At 42.9% G+C, this 20,214-nt stretch overlaps 1 protein-coding gene across 1 annotated transcript; it reads left to right on the forward strand.

Moving 5' to 3' along the window:
- Positions 1-121: 121 nt before the first annotated feature.
- On the forward strand, positions 122-18,753 carry LOC120822615 (retinal guanylyl cyclase 2). Its single transcript, XM_040182409.2, has 24 exons — positions 122-581; positions 2,779-3,020; positions 3,203-3,433; positions 3,601-3,756; positions 3,929-4,071; positions 4,478-4,633; positions 5,164-5,313; positions 7,816-8,035; positions 8,211-8,286; positions 8,467-8,551; positions 8,746-8,862; positions 9,818-9,901; positions 10,081-10,257; positions 10,668-10,821; positions 12,001-12,144; positions 12,337-12,485; positions 12,638-12,801; positions 13,951-14,074; positions 14,158-14,226; positions 14,529-14,703; positions 16,930-17,028; positions 17,117-17,202; positions 18,078-18,163; positions 18,275-18,753. The coding sequence occupies exons 2-24, from the start codon at positions 2,780-2,782 to the stop codon at positions 18,360-18,362; spliced, it is 3,174 nt and encodes a 1,057-aa protein (XP_040038343.2). The 5' UTR covers positions 122-581; position 2,779; the 3' UTR covers positions 18,363-18,753.
- Positions 18,754-20,214: the final 1,461 nt, after the last annotated feature.

Here is a 20,214-nt window from a genome sequence, read left to right on the forward strand (position 1 = left end):
ACCCAGATGGCACTGCCTTCATCGGACCCATTGCTGGTTCTTCCAGGCAGGTTACTGCATGTCTAATCTTACCTATTCCTGGCCCCAGACCAGCTGGGAGCTGTGATCTCTGATCTCTGAGGATGGACCTAATCCAGATCAGGATTAACTGATCGCTTAGATCTGTGAGACACTAGAACTGTGAGACTAGAACTATGGATTCTACTGATGATTAATCCACTACAACTGTGAAACATTCAAACTATGAGACATTAGAACTGTATATATATTTTTTTACTGAACAACGTTTAAAACACCCCTGTCCACCGGTAGACTGTCACCTGAGACAAGGACAGGTCGATGACGTCATCACAGGTAAGAAGGTCGGACACACACAGTAAGTCATCCTCTCGTTACAGACTTAACTGAAGCCAAACTTCCCCCAGAACTCTAAACAGGATTAAATGAAAGCCTCTGTGACGCCTCTCCCTCGCTCCACCTGACATCAGCTTTCTCCAGCTCAGCGTCCTTTCTTCTTCTCAAGGGATTTCTCTTTGTCCATCAAAAAAGGGGTTTTGGACACATGAATCTTTGAGACAAAGGTAAACCCTCCGTCTGCGTATAAATGTTTGTCTGTAGGTGATTTCATGTGATTTTCCCCGTGTGTTAGGATTTAGGGTTTAGGATTACCTAACCCTAAACCCTGATGAGCCCAACCTGTATAGTTTGATAGAAGTGTTACTTTATTACTTACATTGGATGTATTTTTATACCTTTGAGTGCCTTGTCTATCCCCAATTTAAAAAGTTGAACCCAGTTAAACTGACGATAAAAATGATCACGTATCTATTGAAACTATATGTCTCATGTAATGATACGACGATGACCCCCAAAGTGACCAAATGAGTGTGTGTGTGGTTAAATAACTGAAACGTCCCAGCTGTCATTTCACATTGAAGCGGTTTAGCAATGAATCATTTCACGCATATTTATCCGAGGAGAGAATATGCCCACTGATTGATATTCTTTACGTCTTGGGCGGTAAAGGTGTCCTCTGTGGGCAATGGAGAAATCTGGCAGGGGTAGGGGGGGAGGGGAGGGCGAGGGGAGTCAACCTGGTGTGAACCCAAGCGGTGGATTGTTGTTGGACTTCTGTGCTGGTCATCAATTGGACATAACAAACACCGGGTCTGCTTCATAAGATTACGTGGAACATGTGACACAGGTCTTGTTTCTCAGGTAACGTTGAAGAGAGTGAAAATGGGACTTTAAAGAGTTTCAACCAAATGGTTTAATTGTACCTACCTCCCCACAAGGGGTCACACATCTGATCAGTGCTTCCTGCACCCGAGAGACATACTACCAGTGCACGCTGTCAGCTGTGGAGCGGTTTGAAATTATTGGTAGAAACCCAAGAAAACATCAAACGACATAAATTAATTCCAGAACAGGTTCTTTTCTGATATTTTTTGTTTTTTGATTAGGACAGATACAGAATACATAGTTATTCTACATAGCTGTTTGCCGTTCGTCCATCAGACTCTCCCACAATTATATCTCCACCACCTGCACACCGGATCTGCAAGTATAGTGAGTTTCAGCTCTCACACAATCACATTATATTCTTATTTCTAAACATACTGGCTAGGTTCCCCCTCAACCAAACCCTAATGATAGTTTGTATGTATGCAGATATATGCAGTTTAGTGTGGATCCAGTAATGTCCAACAACAAACGTTCAGATCAGTCTCCATTGTTACCAACAACTCATCTAACCTGTGGGCTCCCCACTGAGACAGAGGGTCTCCAAGAAGACAAAGTTCTTCAAGCCCATGTTTTCTACATGGACACAAGCCAAAGTCAGAGAAAATGATGGAGTGTAATAGTCGGCTGAACGGGTAGTGGATGTGAAGAAATGAGCCTCTCATCAGAAGGAGGGAGCCGTCATTATGTCATTTTCTTTATCGATGGCACGCGATCTACTGGTACTGCCTTCGATCGCAAACCTATTGGGCACCCCTGCACTAGACAATAGCTTTGTCTTTAAGTTGTGTAATTTTGCCTGTGGTGGACCTGCTGTCATTTGTCGAGATCCAGTCGAAGCGTTACAACAGCAAATACTTCACTGTCAACTGAAAGGAAAGGGAACGTTTTTTGCCATACCATTCTTATTCATATCCATACTAACGAGTATTATAAAACAATATAGATATAAGATCACAAAACCTTGCATTGACGGAGCCTCTGGATCTGGAACCAGATTGCTGCATTTAAATAATTGTTATTTCAATATTGACAAAAAAATGATTTCATATCTACCACTAGATTTTCGGACTTAAAAGTAATATAAAGATTCTTTGGGTGATGTCATCAGGTAAGAGTTATTTATATTGTCATTTCCAATGATGCTGATATTTTCTCTCTCTCAGCTTGTGTTAACAGATTTAGCAATGTTGCTATACTTAGCGTTCTTAGCACTATTTACCATTAGCTAATAATATGGTGAAGGTTTAGACGCTGGTGGTCACATCAGTTAGCTGGGTTCACACTGAAACAGTTGGTCTTTTTCTCCGTTTGAATGTGATATACAAATATACAGTTTGAGTTTCTGAATGTCACCATTTAGGTCACTTCAACAAGGGACATCAACAACCACTGATGTCATCTAAACAAACTCCTTTTAAACGTTTGCATGCGACGCAGGTCTATTGGATCTAAATTATTTTTATTTCCCGCTCTGAACTAAAATAATCCGACTGAATTAAACTGTTTTTGTTGATATTTCTTTTGTCTATCCAGGATGCGGCCTCCAAGATGGTTGCTAGGCTCATGGCTGTGGTTGCTATGCATTTCTGAGATCTGGACAGCAACCTTTAAGCTAGCCCTTATAGGTCCATGGTCATGTGACCCTATGTTCTCGCGGGCGATGCCGACCGTGGCGGCAAATCTGGCATTGTCGCGGTTACGGAGCGACATCACTCTGAGCAGAGGATACTGGTATGACATCAGACTCCTGGATGAGGACTGCTCCGCTTCCAAAGGTTTGCAAACCAATCAACCAACAAAGAGTTCATTAATTATATCATGAGCGGAAAGATTCAATAAAATGTAGATCAAAGGTTTTTAGAACAAATGTAATAAACATTAACATATATTGCAGAGATTTTCTATTTGTCTCATTAAAGGTTGCATCATCACCTGTGACTCATTTGGTTTATTACAGCACTGACAGAACTTGGGGACATGGAGGGTTATGGTCATGCCTACATTGGACCCTTCAACCCTTCCCTCTGTCATGCAGCCTCCTTATTAGCCCAGCATTGGGAGGCGGGGCTTGCCTCTCCAGGCTGTCTGAATGCTGATTGGCCGAACCTGGCCCCAGTCACTCCCCCAAGCAGAGTCCTGTTTACTGTGCTCAGATTCTTCCGTTGGGCCCATGTTGCGATCATCTCAGGTGAGTGCGTCAACATTGAAGAGTATGGTCGCTAATTAAGGGGTGATGTCACTGCAGTGCTTTGTCCAACATCAAGGGCAAATGTCAGTGTAGGGTGTGGTCTAACATGATTAGATGATGTCACTGCAGGGTCTCACTTGTAGTTCTTGTTCCTGTTTGGTCACCAGCTCCATCTGACCTATGGGAGAGCACTGGACAGGAAGTTGCCTCTGCGCTAAGGGTTCTGGGCCTGCCAATCGGTCCGGTGGTCACCATGGAAACAAAGAACAAGGGTGGACCCCAGGCTGCTCTCAGATCTATCAGAGATGCCAACAAGGTCAAAGGTCAGAGCAGAAAAATGAAATGAGAGGGAAATGTGGTTGTTTTTGTTTAAACCTTTAGAAAAAAGACATGAAAAATATTTAACTTAGTAGAGTCGAAACATTCAATCCATACACGTGCTTTGTCCACTGAGAAACAAAAACTCATTCACAAACTGTTGTTCTTTATTTCCAGTGGTGATAATGTGCATGAGCTCCGTCTTGATTGGTGGAGAGGATCAGAGAGAACTCCTATTGGCTGCTCTAGACATGGGGATGGTTTCCGATGGTTATGTGTTCATTCCTTACGACGCCCTGCTGTACTCCATGCCATATCAGGTACAATCTGGGAGTACTGATTACTGAATATAACTCGTCCACGGTACTGACAGTCACGCCCCCCCACAAATATAGCAGGTTAAAGAAAGTATATACTATATAATACTATTTATCTTTTAGTTTTGTGATAGAGGTCATGACTGAGCTTGGCATGCTTTCAGGTTGTGCGGTATTCATCCAGTTTGGCAAATATCCCCATCTCCACAAAGCATCAGCTGAGGTTATTGTGTCATCATGCAGGAGTCCAGTGACCTGATGCTTTTACTCTTATTAATCACACCTCATTTTGATCACATTGAAATGCCCCAGAATATGAATATATTTATATTATTACCAAGGTAATAATACATTTTATTTGAAGATGAATGTACTTTTTGTTCCCCGGTTTTCTACTCTATCCAATCAGGACGTAGTATTCCCTCAGCTAACCAATAGCACGCAGCTTCGGCACGCCTACAGCTCTGTTCTAACCGTTACCATGGCGTCCGACCAGAGTTTCTACGAAGCTTTTCGTCAAGCTCAAATTAACCGAGAGATCCGGTCTTCTGTCACAGCAACTGAGGTAAGTACAGAACAGATACAAGTACTATGCATCGAACCACTACACAGAGGTGTTCAACAGGGGGTGCGTGGAGGTACTGTACAAATTTAAATGTCTTCAGAATCAGAATTGTATTTATTGTCTTTAAATACACATTAACATGAATCCAACATATGGTAGCGTGAGGATAAATTGATAGAGAAGACGTACAGAAGATCTTTCAGTCCCACAGCAGCTCTCAAGCTGGGCACCGGTTCACTCACAGCACCTTTCATGCAAATACGACAGCACAGGCCCCAGCCAATCAGATCACGTCTAAAGAGCACACAGCTCAAAAAAAAAGATGGCGGACCAAACTCCATAGAATAGGGCGTCCCTGCTCCATCTCACCATCAGTTTGGGGGGAGACCCCTGCACTACAGGGATAGGGTTAGGGTCGGCACAAGTCTACTATACAACTACTACATGCACACAACACACAACTTATTCTGGATCAGTTACTATGGCAAAAAATACATCTTTTAATGTACTTTATTACAATTTGCCTGCAGGTGTCTCCGGTCTTTGGGACCATCTTTAACATGGTGTACTTCGTTGCTAAGGCGGTGGAGGAACGTCGTCAGGCAGGGGGGGGGCACTGGGTGACAGGCAATCAGCTTGTCCAATCAGATGGAGGCTTTGATTTCCAGGGCTTCAATCAGGTCAGAACATTTTTAACATTCAAGAATGCATTCAAAATATTTGTATTACCTCTTATTCATTGAGTGTAGGGAACGGGAATTCATAGAAGATAGTAAAAGAATAAGAAAGTGAAATAACCTGTTTCATTTAGCTCTATGAAGAGTTAATGTATCTCAATAAATTATGATATCAACATTTTTCATGACCTGACCCACAGGGTTCTCTCCATCTCTGCAGTGAAGAGAACCACCTAAGACCACACCCACCTGTTGCTCAAAGAGGCCACGTCTTATTATTGAAATATGTGATTATGTGCCCACAGTTGTCCTAAATGGAGGTATTAAAGACCAAAACTATGTTGTAACATGTCTACTTCTGCTGTAAAGTTTTTAATACGAGATCTATAGAAACGATCTCTTTTAGAGCCTCTAGTTGACATTTGAGGAACTGCTGTTTTTGCTTTTACAGGTTTGAAAAGGTCATAGATTACATTACATTACATTTAGCTGACGCTTTTATCCAAAGGATACAAACCCAGAAGAACAACAAGAAAGTGTAATTTCATCAATTAAGCCGATTTACAACTTGCTATAGATAGGAGCCATTATAAGTGCAATTAAGTGCTACAATTTGTTTTGTGTGTGTTAGTGGAGGTAGAGTCTGAAGAGGTGTGTCTTTAGTCTGAAGATGTGAAGGCTCTCTGTGGTCCTGATGTCTTCAGAGACCTCCTTTCACCATTTAGGAGCAGGACAGCAAAGAGTGGAGATCTAGTCGAGTGTTTTGCTCTCAGTGAGGAGGAACAAGCAGTTTATCACATGCAGAGCGGAGAGTGCGGGTCGGGATGTCGGGTTGGACCAGGTCCTGGATGTAAGCTGGACCCCATCCATTCACAGCATGGTACGTGAGCACCATGTTTAGAACTGGATGAGCCACCGGTACCAGTGAAGAGAGCGGAGGAGTGGAGGAGTGAGGGAGAACTTAGGAAGGTTAAAGACCAGTGGAGCTGCTGCATTCTGGATGAGCTGCAGAGGTGGAATGGTGGTAGCAGGAGACCTGCAGGAGAAAGTTACAGTAGTCCAGGAGGGAGATGACAAGAGCCTGAATCAGTACCTTCTGAGTGAGAAGAGGACGTGTTCTCCTGATGTTGTAGAGCGAGTATCTACAGGATGGTGTTGTCAGTGATGTTGGGAGTCAGGGAGAGTCGGCTGGCGACGTCACGCCGAGGTTCCTGCAGTCAAAGTTGGCGTTAACCCTTAGTTCCTGGGTAGGATAATCTACCCAGAACCTGATGTAATGTTTACACAACTGTATACTATATAAATGACCTGACCTGTATACACTGAAGCAGATAAGCTTCATGGAGAAAAGTCTTACTTCCCATCTGTTAAAAGTGACACTTTGGATTGTCTTGAGTTGAATACTTTACACTAGGTGCTTTCACAAACAAAATATAAAAGCTCTCCCTTAGCTTTCTGTTTTCACTCTGTCACGCTGGTCAACTGAACAATCAGAGCACACGTTAATGCCGACATACATATGATGCTATCTGGCAAGTCAAAGAATACGCCCAACTGGGCATGCGTCTGCGTCTTTACGCACCGTTGTGTCGACGCACTGGTTTCACTTCCTGGTTGTAAAGTCCTGCGTGTGTTGCAGAGCGATTCACCTCCAGAACAACAGGTGGAGTCACGTGTTTTGTTGAAGACGACCTTAAAGAGTCACGTCTTTGTGTGTGGAAGTCGTTGGTTGCTTTATTTATGTATCATAGACTTTATTGCCCCGTGCATCCACACTGCTGCTTTTCATCAAGGACACATTTGTCCCGTATTTTGCTCCACGACTTTGTTCCCCTCGTTTGTGGAGATCTCCCTCCATGAATCAGAGGCCATCCGGCGTCCTCATAGTCCGCCAATGACAGCTTGTACAAGCGCTCATATTTAAAAGCTCTTCAATCTGATCCGTTCTCTCGTAAACGTTCTTCCTTTTAATAACGGCCGTATTGTGCTGTGAAAACGGAGACGTGAGACTCCGTAAAGGACGTAGTCAGCGGACCAATCACAGCCTGGTGCTGCAGGAGGCTGCGTCGCTTTAGACGCAAGGAGGTGTGAAAAGACACGCCAGGGACACGCAGACGCAAGGCTGCGTCTCTCTCTCTCGCAGAAGCATAAACTAGGCTTAAGACAATCAACAATATGGTCCCCATAGACTTTTCTGCCTAGACTACCTCTCTTACGTAGAGACACGAGGCTCAATCTGACTGGATAAAAACTTTAAAACAAGCTGACCCCTAATTACTGCAACTTGGTGCTTCTTTGAGGAGACTTGACTGACTCAAATAAGCATACTACCATTACGGCTAAATTTGATCCAATTGTGTGAAATGTATCAGTGGATTTATATTATCTATCAATGAAAAATGTTGATGCAGCAAACCTTTTCCCATTGGGGATTAATAAAGTAACTAGCTATCTTAAATCAAAGTTAGGGCTAACAACCCCTCCTCCCTTCCTCTCTTTTCTCAGGTGTTACATGGAGGTAGAGACGGGCGTGGCCTGGTGGCCGGCTACGTGGTGTTGGACAGTGATGGTGATCGACTCGTGCCAACGCACTCGCTGGCTCCCAAACACACAGACGGGGCGGTCGGAGGCCTGAGACCGATGAGTCGCTCCTTTTTCTTCCCAGGAGGAAAACCCGCCTCCGCCAGCTTCTGTTGGTTCAGTCCAGACGAGGCCTGCAGTGGGGGTGCGTTCACCGGCTGACAGGGAGGGAGGGAAGTTTCTATAGTCTGTACACTATCAGCTGTATCTGTAATGGGCTGTTCATGTGCTGCTTGGTCAATAAAAGCCTAAGCTACTCTATCTTCTAAACTTTAGTCTCAACTCCGAAACTTCTTCGAGCTTTCGTTGTTTCTCGGCAGGTTTAGACACAGTGGACATGGTCTTCAGCCTCCTGCTGTTCTGTGGTGTCACTGGAGCTTTCCTCTTCTGGATCAAGTAAACAAACAAACACACACACACTGTTGCGTCTTTCTGTGTGTGTTTGTAAGATTCATTTAACTCACTTGTCTTTTTATTTGATTCATTTTCAACTTTTGTTTTTTCCCCTATATTGTATATATATGTGATAGGTGATTATGATGATTAAAATGACCTTTTTAATGAATGTGTGTACAGGAAGTACAAGAAGACAGCGAACATCACCAAACTCATCCTTACTCTGGATGATATTGTTTTCATTGATACTCATCTCAGTAAGAAGGTAAGAAACTCTTTAGTTCTCTACTTCAATATAAAGGTACTTTATATTGCTCCTGATTCTAGACTTACTTTCAAACTTGAGTATCAGTATTTAAACTAAATAATGCTTCTGGTTACACACATAGTTACACACATAGTTATTGTATTTGATTTAGTTCTTGTCTACAACATTGATTGAATCTTTGTCTTTTGTAGAAACTGAATGACGAGTCGATCATGAGAAGTTTACTTGAAGTTAAAACGCCTCAACGGTCGATTGCTCGAAGTTACATCCTGACAACACCTGAGAGCTCCAACATAGGAGTACTGGAGGTACGTACAGAAGAACTTCTCAAGGTTTTTCTTTCACAACCCGGTTGGAGGAATATGGAGAAAATGGAGAATATTCATTGAAACCACATTTTTTGACTCCTTCATTTATGCTTCTTGGAATGGAATAAAAAAATTATAGTCACCCTACCAGCAAAATTACATTCATGAATAGATATTACAGAAATTGTTTACAATATCTATAAGCAGCATATAATACAGCATTACAACAACCATTTTTTTAATCCTTGATAATACAACTTTTTATTTCCTTAACATTTTAATTTCATGAAGAAAAAAAAACATAATTAATAACTTTTACAAAAAAAGGGATAGTACTTTGACATAAATTGTTACTTTATCATCCAAAAACTCGAGAGGCAAACTTTTGACAAAGTTCCAGTTCAAATGAACCCAACTGGTGACTGATCCAAACAACACTTACAGCACCATTGAATAGAACGGTAATATACATACAGCACAAAGGGTTATAACGTGTTATTGTGCATGTAAACATGCACAATAACACGTTATAACAGTGCACTCAAACCAAAGCAAACTGAATGCGGGAATTCTTGAGAAGTGAAGGGGATTTTCATCCTTATGACTGGAAAATGTTTACTTGCTAAGGGAAAATAATGTCTTTCTCTTTCATTTGCAGGTTAATTTGGTAGAGACTTGACTGTAAAACGAGTCCTCGGTTTTCTTAAAAATCAACAACTTTTTGCGTGCCCTCTGTCTTCACTAATATTTACAGACTCATATGAGGATGAGCACAGGGATCCCGCATTGTCTCTGTGGCCCTGGTCCAATGAGACCGTAGACTTGAATGGGCCTTCTGTTTGTTAGGATTTATAGCCAAATACGACTGTTAAAAAACAGTCCCAACAACCTTTACGTGTACCTGTCTACCTGTCTGTTTGTCTGGCTTACTCCCTGACTGTTATATTTTTACCAGGGAGACTTGGTTTGGCTGAAGAAGATCCCCATCGGGAAGTCGATAATGGCTGTAAATCAAAACACTCAAAGTCTGTTCAGCCAGGTACGATGATCAGTAATCATTAGATACACTGTTCACACATAGTAAAATCATATTCTCATTATGAAGATTATTATTGTCTGGTTTTCATTTTGGGTATATGACATGAAAACCTGAAATTTGATATTAGTCAGCAATTACATTTATTTTAGAGTTATATTTTTCCTCTCACCTTTCTCCAGTTGAGGGAGATGCGACATGAGAATTTAAACCTCTACGCCGGTTTGTTTCTGGACTCTGGGATCTTTGCTCTGGTCGTTGAACAATGTCCTCGAGGGAGTCTGGCCGACCTGCTGGCCGACAGCGAGATGAGGCTTGACTGGATGTTTAAATCCTCCCTTCTAATGGATCTTATCAAGGTGCTGCTTGGGTAGTTCCACTACGATAGTACCACTATTACTGTCAATACTAGTACTGCTGCTACTACTACTTATATGACTGCTACGGCAGCTGCTACTACTTACACACATTTACAATGTATTGTCATACTCAAATTCTGGGACAATTACTACATTAACATCTGTATACCATCTGTATACATCATGTCAGATTAAATTGATTTGACATGAATGTATACAGATAGAGAGGAAGAGAAGGGAAGAGCTCTGTGTAACGTAGGAAGCAATCTTGGCATATCTAGGGGATGGACTAAAGCAACCCAGGTCAGGCCCTAACTATGAACCTGAGCCGGCCTCAACTATGAACCTGAAATATGAAATGGAAGGCTTGTCTGTTGCCACTTTAATGATAACAAAGCTTTCTGTTTTAGGGAATGAAGTACCTTCATCTACGAGGTTTGAGTCACGGTCGTCTGAAGTCCACAAACTGTTTAGTCGACGGACGCTTTGTTCTGAAAATCACAGACTACGGGCTTCCCATGATTCTTCATTCTCAGAGCATCACCCTACCTGGGGACCCACAAGGTAAAATGCTTAAAGTCTTCTCTCCTTGTAATCACTATTGCAAAGCGTGTTTGTGTGCTACTGTCACTGAGTGAATCATATCTGAGGTGGAACTCGGGTGGCTCGGCTGTCACTTTGTCAGAAAGGGGCTGGCAAACTCTTATCTCAACGACCCTGTCCAGCTCATATAGTTTGTTGAGGGGTCTGTGCCTGGTGCAGGCCTCTGAGCTTATGTGGAAGTCAGCGCGAGATGGTCAGAGCAGCTCTTAATCTATTATGGTGGCCCTGAGAAGGGATGTGCTCTTCTCAAAAAGCATATGTCAACCTGGATAGTTGACTGCCCGTCCATGCAAAGTGAATGACCGTGCTAAGCCATTCTACCAGGAGTGTGTCCACATCATGGGGTCAAGTTCCTCTGCTTCAGCAGTATGAAGAATGTACTTGGGATTCCTTGCAACTCTGTTGATATAAGTCTCTGCACATGTATCTCTGGGTCCGGTGCTCAGCGAGGATGAAATAGAACAAGGGTTACGAGTGTAACGATGGTTCTATGGATCCCGGATGCCTGCCAGAGTTCCTGGTCACTTAGAAATGCATGAACTCATGAGGAAATTTAGTAGGAATGGTATCCGAGGTGACAGCAGAGTCTATATTTTTATTACATTACATTACATATCATTTAGCTGACACTTTTATCCAAAGCAACTTACAATAAGTGCATTCAACTATAAGGATACAAACTAAGAAGAACAAGAAACAAGAAAGAGCAATTTCCTCAAATAAGCCAATTTACAATTTGCTATCGATAGGTGGCGTTACACTTTAACACAATTTAAGTGCTATCCTTTTTGCAATCCTGGTGTCTTCAGAGAGCATCTATACATTGCAAAGTTGACTTTGTTAATATATATATAGTCATAGTGAATAGTCCACTTGCAGGTGCGAAACACAAAAGATATCCGGCATATGGCAGTTACCCAGAATTCATAGAAGCGCAGTTACATTCGATTAGTTTTTAGTTTTTCTGAAACGGGAAGCATACATTTTTATCTAAAAGCTTCTCGCTGAAAAATAGAACTTTAATTTTGCATGTCAAAAAATATGAACCAGATAAAACAAGAATACCGTCAAAGATTCTAGACACACCATCTGCCTACCTGTCCGTCTCCCTACCTGTCTGTCTCCCTACTTGTATCTCAGAGTTGCTGTGGACTGCTCCAGAGCTCTTAAGGAAGCCGGTGCAAGGAGGTTCGTTTTCTGGAGATGTCTTTAGTTTCTCTATCATCATACAGGAAGTGATCTCACGATCATTGCCGTACGCCATGATGGACATGCCCTCCCAAGGTGAGAAAGGGTATATGACACCTGTCTATCGGGATAGTGGACCGTCTTAATCCCTCCTCCTCTCTGCAGAACCCCTGTCAGGCTGTCTACCTGTCTGTCTCCCTGAGGTAGTGGACCGTCTGAGGTTCCTCCTCCTCATTGCAGACACCCTGTCTGACCACCTGTCTTTCTTTTTTCCTGTCTGTCTCACAGAGATAGTGGACCGCCTGAAGCACCCTCCTCCTCTCTGCAGACCACTTGTTTCATTGGATGAAGCGCCTGCCGAGTGTCTCAGTCTGATGAACGAATGTTGGAATGAAGATCCGAGCATGAGGCCGAGCTTTGATGACATTTTCAAACAGGTGAGAGGAGCTACCCGCTGCCCTCTGCTGGCTCATAGCTCAAACTGTCACTGCATATGTTTGACTTTCATTCATGCAGTTTTAAAGCAGAGAACGTCTGAGCCCATTTTTCCTGAGAGGAGCTGTGATGTGCTTTTACTCTGTGTTTGCAGTTTCGGGGTATTAACAGAGGAAAGAGGGCAAACATCATTGACTCAATGTTGCGGATGTTGGAGCAATACAGTTCTAACCTGGAGGATCTGATAAGAGAACGAACAGATGAACTGGAGGTTGAGAGAAACAAAACAGATAAGCTGATTGGACAGCTGCTGCCCAAGTAAGACACATCTTAATTACATCCAAAATAATAAAATACAGGTTTAGCATAATACCGTTGCTACATTTTCCATAATTCTCCATCTATAATACCTGTGATACTGCTACCAATAGCAACACTACAGTTTTATCAATAAAAGATCTTCTGTTTACATCCTGAGCTGGAATCGTGTGACATTAAAGTGACATTATAAGATGTTAGACCAGTGGTTGTTCATCTTAATGGAGCTACTGTACCCTGCAAGCTTCATCAGGGCATTCACCAAACCCTTCGTTATTGAAAAAATGAAATATGGTTTCTTCAAAACATAGGTATATATTTAATTAGGGCACAAAATGAAATGCATCAGTTGCACACAAAATGTGCCCAAAGAACATTTCACACAAAAGAATAAACTCATATTTACACCACATCAATGTAACTTATTCTGTTGCCTTTCAGATACAAGCTTAGCAATGCACCGCTTCACCTTGGCAAGTGCCACTCTCATATCATTTTCGCAAAACAAAGTCTTCTCCAATTCTTAGTTTTTATGTCTACCATCCTTAAAAAAAGATTGCTCACAAAGATACGTTGTAACAAACGGTGTGAGAATGTCAAGGGCTTTCTTAGCAATAAAACGGTATGGTACAATTTGGTGACACCAAAACGTTTGTTTTTCTTAAGAGTTGCTGTTGAAACTGGCTCAGCTGAAATTCAATAACTTCGTCAAGGTATCCACTGACATCGGCTCTCGCAAAACTAAATGTGAACGACTATGTCACTCATGCCGAATATACTGTCCCGTCGAGAACATCAGGAATAATACGAGTGGGCTTCATACCACTGACACTGTGGAAAACAATTGTGTGTTGTTTTTGACGGCTGCCAAAAATGGCCCGACAATGCTCGTGTGAACCAGGCTATACTGTGTGTGTTTTGACCCCTGCCGCACCTCTGGGGTTCGATCAAACACAGGTTAAGACCCATTGTGTTAGACCTTCTGTTTTAAAAAATGTTGATTTGATCTTGAAGAGGAAACCCAACTAAGTTCATAATATGTCAACCGCTCCTATTGTTTGCTAGTTAAAGCAGATATCCTGCTACTTTTATCCCTAAGGGGCGAGTAGACTTTTATTCTACGGCTTCATTAATAACTGTGTGTTTCAGGTCCGTGGCTCAGGCTCTGAAGAAAGGGAAGCCGGTCCAACCTGAACATTATTCAGACTGCACTCTTTACTTTAGTGACATTGTTGGGTTTACAACCATCTCAGCTCTAAGTGAACCCATTGAGGTACAAAGTGTTCAGATAGCTGTGATAATCTCCATCCGTCCCTGTCACCACCATGAGGGCTAACGGTTTGTGTGTGTGTGTAGGTGGTCGATCTTCTGAATGACCTCTACACCATGTTTGATGCTATTATTGCCACTCATGATGTCTACAAGGTAGGAAACCTTTGACAAAGAACTTTCATGTTTGTCCACATGTAGCTGGCTAAATGATTAAAGACGTTCTTTTCTTTGAGCCTAGCCTAGGTTCAGAATAAAACGATTCACTAAAACTCACTGCAGAACTTAAACGTTAAACAGACAGCTGGTCAAAGGTGTGCACAGGTGCGTCTGGTAAAACACCTGGTGGTCGGCTTCATGTAGTCAAAGTGATTCATTGAACATAAAACATTGAACATAAAAAAACATATCTTATAAATGATAACTAATACATAGTTGTGTTTTGTGTGTGTCTGCAGGTAGAAACTATCGGAGACGCCTACATGGTGGCTTCAGGTGTTCCCAACAGAAATGGGAATCGACACGCAGGTGAAGTGGCCAACATGTCTCTGGACATCCTACATTCAATCGCAGCTTTTAAGATCAAACACATGCCTGAGATCAAAGTGAAGATACGCATCGGACTTCACTCAGGTACATACACAAACGCACGCACACACACACAAACATGCACACATTGCAGTGTGAGAGATTTAGAGGCATCTACTGGTGAGTTACATTCGGCTCTTTGACAAAACGGCCACCACAGTGGGGTGGGGTGGCCGGAAGCAGTACTCAGACGTAGGTTTTCACAACAAAAACGATTCTTTTAATAAATCCCAAAATCCCAAACCCAAAACACCAGGGGGGAAAAAAATGAAGACACGGAAAAACGCAGACGGGGAACAGGGACGAGGTTCAGGGTAGACATTCAAGGCTGTATTGTTCTGAAATGATTATTTTAATTATTTTAATCATTTCAGAACAAGATGAGAGATTATTCAAAATGTAAATTAAATATACCATCACAGCAATGTTTAAAAGACTTCATAAAGTTTCCTCTTGTTTCTGCTTTCTCCTCTGATATCCTGTGTGCTTTGTTACAAGTTTAAATGCGAACTCTTAGACCAGTTGTGCCCATTAGGTCGATCGCCAAGGCAGTGCCGGTAGATCGCCTGCCTTTGGAAAAAAATCACGTCGGGTCACCAGGCATGCGCGGACGACCGCAGGAGCTAACAGAAAATTTATGCTAATTAGCAATCCTTGCTTACTAACGGACACATTTAATTTAATTCAAAAGCAACCCTGACCGACTCCAATCAGTGCAAGTCATCCGACTACGGTAATGATCAGAAATGCCTGGAATGGTTGTGACGGTTCTCTCCTTCTTACAGATGAGAAGCTTGTTGTTATAAAAAAAATATCCACTTGTTTCGGGCTCACGGTATGTTTCCTTGTTGTTCTGCTTGGTTACTACTATCAGGAATCAGGAATCAGGAAACATTTATTTGCCAAAATATGCTAAACTACAAGGAATTTGTCTTGGCTGTTAGTGCGCGACAGTAGACAGACAAGACAGCAGTGCACAAGTAATAAAATAAAGTAAAATGAAATGCTAATGCAATGGGTTAGTAGAATAAGGCTATGGGTTAGTATAAAACAAGGGAATAAAGTTAAACATTTTAAATATTAAGCATAAAGTGCACTAACGAACAAGTAACAGACAAGTAACAAAGTGACGAGTGACGACAAAGTGATGAATAACAGTTAAAGTGACGTGTGCAGTATGAAGGGGAGTGACCGGTGGGATGTTATAGTCAGTCAGTGGGGGACCGGCTCTGTTGATGAGCCCGACCGCCGACGGGAAGAAACTGTTGGTGTGGCGGGAGGTCTTAGTCCTGATGGACCTCAGCCTCCTGCCAGATGGAAGGGACACAAACAGGTTTTGTCCGGGGTGAGAGGGGTCGGCTACCATCTTTTTAGCTGCTTCAGAGACCTGGAAGCGAACAAGTCCTGCAGGGACGGCAGATTGCAGCCGATCAGCCTCTCTGCAGAGCGGAGGACACGCTGCAGCCTGCCCTCGTCCTTGGCTGTGGCTGCAGCGTACCAGACGCTGATGGAGGAGCAGAGGATGGACTCCATGATGGCCGTGTAGAAGTGGACCATCATCGTCTTTGGCAGGTTGAATTTCTTCAGCTGCCTCAGGAAGAACAACCTCTGCTGAGCCTTCTTGGTGATGGAGCTGGTGTTCAGCTCCATCACCTGATCCCCATCATACTCATTCGCCTGATTACTACTCATTCGCATGACTACTACCACACCTGTCGGCCAGTACTTGGTGGGGGGGTAGATCGTCATGACTTGGTCGATTGAAAAGTAGCTTGCGAGACTAAAAAGTGTGGGCACCGCTGTCTTCGACTATAGACACACTTGTAGCATTGTGCTATTAGCCGAGCTAGCAAAGTGTTGGTGGAGGAGACGTGGGACAAAGCAAAGGGAACTAGGTTTCTCATTGTTCACATGTACATGCTTTGGCTATAACTCTGAATGTAACTCTGAAATGCAGGAGTGACATCAGAGGTTGTATCAATTCTGTGGTCTTTAATAATTTCATTCCGGAATTGATTTAATCCAGAGTTCAAGAACCATCCCTACCTTCAGATAATGCAACAACAGCAACGTTTATTTGTAGATTTGATGTTTGGTTTGTGGACTCCTGTAGAAATCCGTCATTAGACTGGGATCAGACACATAGCAGGATATTAACTCTCAAGAGTGTGAACATTGTGACTCATTCTAAGTTAGGGTGAGAACCTTGTGACCGCCCAGCTTTACAGTGATGACAAAGACTTGCCTGAGTCTCTCTCTCTGTGTCTCCAGGTGCGTTGGTAGCAGGTGTGGTCGGTCACACGATGCCCAGGTATTGTCTGTTTGGAGACACAGTGACCACGGCATCACACATGGAAGCCAGTGGACTACGTATGTAAAAACATATGAAATCAATGCGCTTAAGATTCCAACATCAGTAACTAATATTTTGAAATTATCTGGTTTCTGTGGTCTTTAGCCTACAGGATCCACATCAGTCTGAATACAGTGAAGGTCCTCACAAGTCTCAAAGTTGGGTACCATATAGACACCAGAAAGGCACAGGTACACTGACCTGCTCATATGTAATGTTTACAGATGTTACCTTGTATGAAGTATTTGTCCTTTAGAAATGTTACTTTATGATTCAACAGTCGTAGGAGACTTCTCAGAGTAATTACGTTAAAATCTGTTTTTTACCTGTCGTAACTAATGAAGAAATTTCTCGAATGTTCTGTACTGTTGCTACGTGGAAATGGTCTGTTTAAAATCAACACAAGAGGAAAAAAGGATCTGTTTTATGAACTTCTGAGAATCTTCAGATGTTCTCGATAGCAACACAGGTTTGACGTTTCAAAGTAAACATAAACATTTTAAATACATCACCTTGGAGTGATAATTAGATGTGTGTTATTTGTCATAACAAGAACAGAGGGTTTGGGTTTAACAGTATAGCATCGTTTTTCTCCAGTGTCATTTATAAGAAGTCACCAATCTTTTTAGTAGTATGAAGATATTATACTACATTATTATCCTTTCAAGGACTTTCAATGAGCAGTGAGAGGTTAGGTGACCTGCTCGGGGTCTCTATGAACCAGGACACGTATCAGCTGGGGATCAAACCGCCACCTCTGCTGTTGCCAGATGACCCTCCCTAATCAGTGCACCACGGTGGCCTACGGTTGTCTCTTTGATGGTCCACACTTCTTTGTTCACAGTGTTCCTATTACACCTCGTTCCCTCTCCATAATCAAGAGGTCTTTGACTCGTTTGATGTCAGAGTTCTTATGAATACTAAAGGGTTGAATCACTTCTCAAAAAGTCCCATCTTGATCCTTCCTTTCCCCAGAAACACAGACAATGACTAAGTTACCTGTCCTGTGAGGGAGATGTTCATGTTGCAACACTAAAGTGTAATCACATTAAATGTTTGTTTCTAGGTGAAGGGCACGGTGGACACATACTGGTTGATGGGTCGAGAGGGTTTTGATAAACCTCTTCCTATTCCTCCAGACCTCATTGGAGGGTAAGAATACACACACACACACACACACACACACACACACACACACACACACACACAGCTGTCTCTACCTCTTTCTCTCACCTGTCTCACTCTTGTCTGTCTCACTCTCAGGGCCAGTAATCATGGAATCAGTCTGGATGAGATTCCAGTTGAACGAAGACAAAAGTTTCTGGATCGACAAAAGAATGCAAAGAAATAATGCCAATGTACGCATACAGATGCCCACATATTTACTATACATATATTAACACGCAGATGCACTGAAATATACACATTAACACGCACGCACACACATTACCTCAAGATGTAGATCATTCTTTAATAGATTTTATCAGCTGGTGAAAAATGTTCAGCCCAAACTCGAGGAATGTGAACAAAGTGCTGACTGGACCGGGATTTTTCTCCCTGAACTTCTAAAAGAAGGAAGCGTCATTGTCAGTGTGATTCTGATTTTGCATTGATGCCAGACTTTTGTGCCAGTTCGTTGGAAGTTATTGGGGTAGGCATCCCAGGTCCCACTTCAAACCATCATATGTGTTTTGTTTCACCTTGGGTTGTTTTGCTTCCATTGAATAAAAAAAATGACATGAGAAGAGATTTTGTATTTTTTTTTTCTAAATCTTTGTCTGAAGTCTGAATCTGAATATCTTGCCAACTTCACCGAACCATGAAGGAGCCTGCGCACGTCTTACGTCAATTTCAACTCAAACCCCTTCATTTTTTCAGTGCGGAAATGGGCTTCTTTAGTGGGAATGCACAACGCTGAAATCCAGCCAACTCAAAGACGAGGTTTGTAACCAATCAGATGTAGAGATATCTGGGGACTGAATCTGCTCCTTTACTGTCAAAAAGAAAAACAGCACGCAAACAAGGGGGTTCAAGTTTCGCGATATCTTGCACGAGAAGGACTTTCTCGCGAATGTCTGATTTCCGCATGCATGAACTTTTTTTATGCTCTCGGATTTTGACATTGATTTGCTTTCATGGGGAGGCAGCATGACAAAAGTGTCACAGCGGGTGGGCGAAAGCAGGACTTAAATGCAGACTTGACTAACTATCCAAAAAACAAAAATGTCTAGGGGCAAAACCTAAACCAGGCAGGAAGTGAAGCTACCGCAGGGACAAAAAAGGCAGGAAACTACAAAATAAAACAGGACACAAACACACACGATGACAGAACCATCCCCCCTTCCTCAAGGGACGGATGCTAGACGGCCCTAAGTCACACAGGCGGGGGAACTCTGGCGGACCCGGTGGTTGGCTGGGACAGCAGTCGGGGGCAGGCATCGGGAAGCAGGAACTGGCAGTCAGAGTCAGCAGGCGTCGGGGAGACGGAATGGGACGTCGCTGCAGCCCAGCGGGAACGGGGGTGCGCTGCTTCCCTTTGTCCGATCGTCTCCTGCGGTTGAGCAGTTCTCGGAGCAGGTATGCAGCTGGTTTGATCCATAGGCCTACTCCAAAAACGAGGTGGTCGAGTCATTCTGTCACAGCGGGTTGGCAGAAGCAAGGACTCAAATTGAGACTTTTTCAGACTTAACAAACTGAAAACTTTATTTATACAAAAAACAAAAATGGCTAGGGGCAAAACACAGACCGGGGGTCCGTTTCAAGAAGTGCGTTTAGTGGACCGTCAGAGTTTGTTAACCCTGAGATGAGGCAAACTCTGGGTTGTCTGTTTACATCACATGTCATTTATCTGACGCTTTTCTCCAAAGCGACTTACAACTTGTTCAGTTTGTTTATCCTCGCAGGACGAAGACGAGCAGAACAAAGACAAGGGAGTCTTTCGTGGCAGTCAAGACGAGCAGAACAAAGACAAGGAAGTCTTTCGTGGCAGTCAAGACGAGCAGAACAAAGACAAGGGAGTCTTTCGTGGCAGTCAAGACGAGCAGAACAAAGACAAGGGAGTCTTTCGTGGCAGTCAAGACGAGCAGAACAAAGACAAGGGAGTCTTTCGTGGCAGTCTTCGGGGCGGCTGAATGCGGCGCCTTCTTCTGCTATTTTTAATAATGTGTTTGACCCCTTCACCCGTGCCTGTTCGAATCTCTTCC

The sequence above is a fragment of the Gasterosteus aculeatus genome, chromosome 7 (assembly GCF_964276395.1).
Source record: "Gasterosteus aculeatus chromosome 7, fGasAcu3.hap1.1, whole genome shotgun sequence".
Classification (NCBI taxonomy): domain Eukaryota; kingdom Metazoa; phylum Chordata; class Actinopteri; order Perciformes; family Gasterosteidae; genus Gasterosteus; species Gasterosteus aculeatus.

Bases quoted from the DNA above. Each gene is read 5' to 3' on its own strand.
- LOC120822615 (XM_040182409.2), top strand. From the start codon at position 2,780: ATGCGGCCTCCAAGATGGTTGCTAGGCTCATGGCTGTGGTTGCTATGC. The intron at 8,036-8,210 runs GTGCGTTCACCG...GTTTCTCGGCAG, and splicing joins AGACGAGGCCTGCAGTGGGG to GTTTAGACACAGTGGACATG. The intron at 14,704-16,929 runs GTACATACACAA...CTGTGTCTCCAG, and splicing joins ACGCATCGGACTTCACTCAG to GTGCGTTGGTAGCAGGTGTG.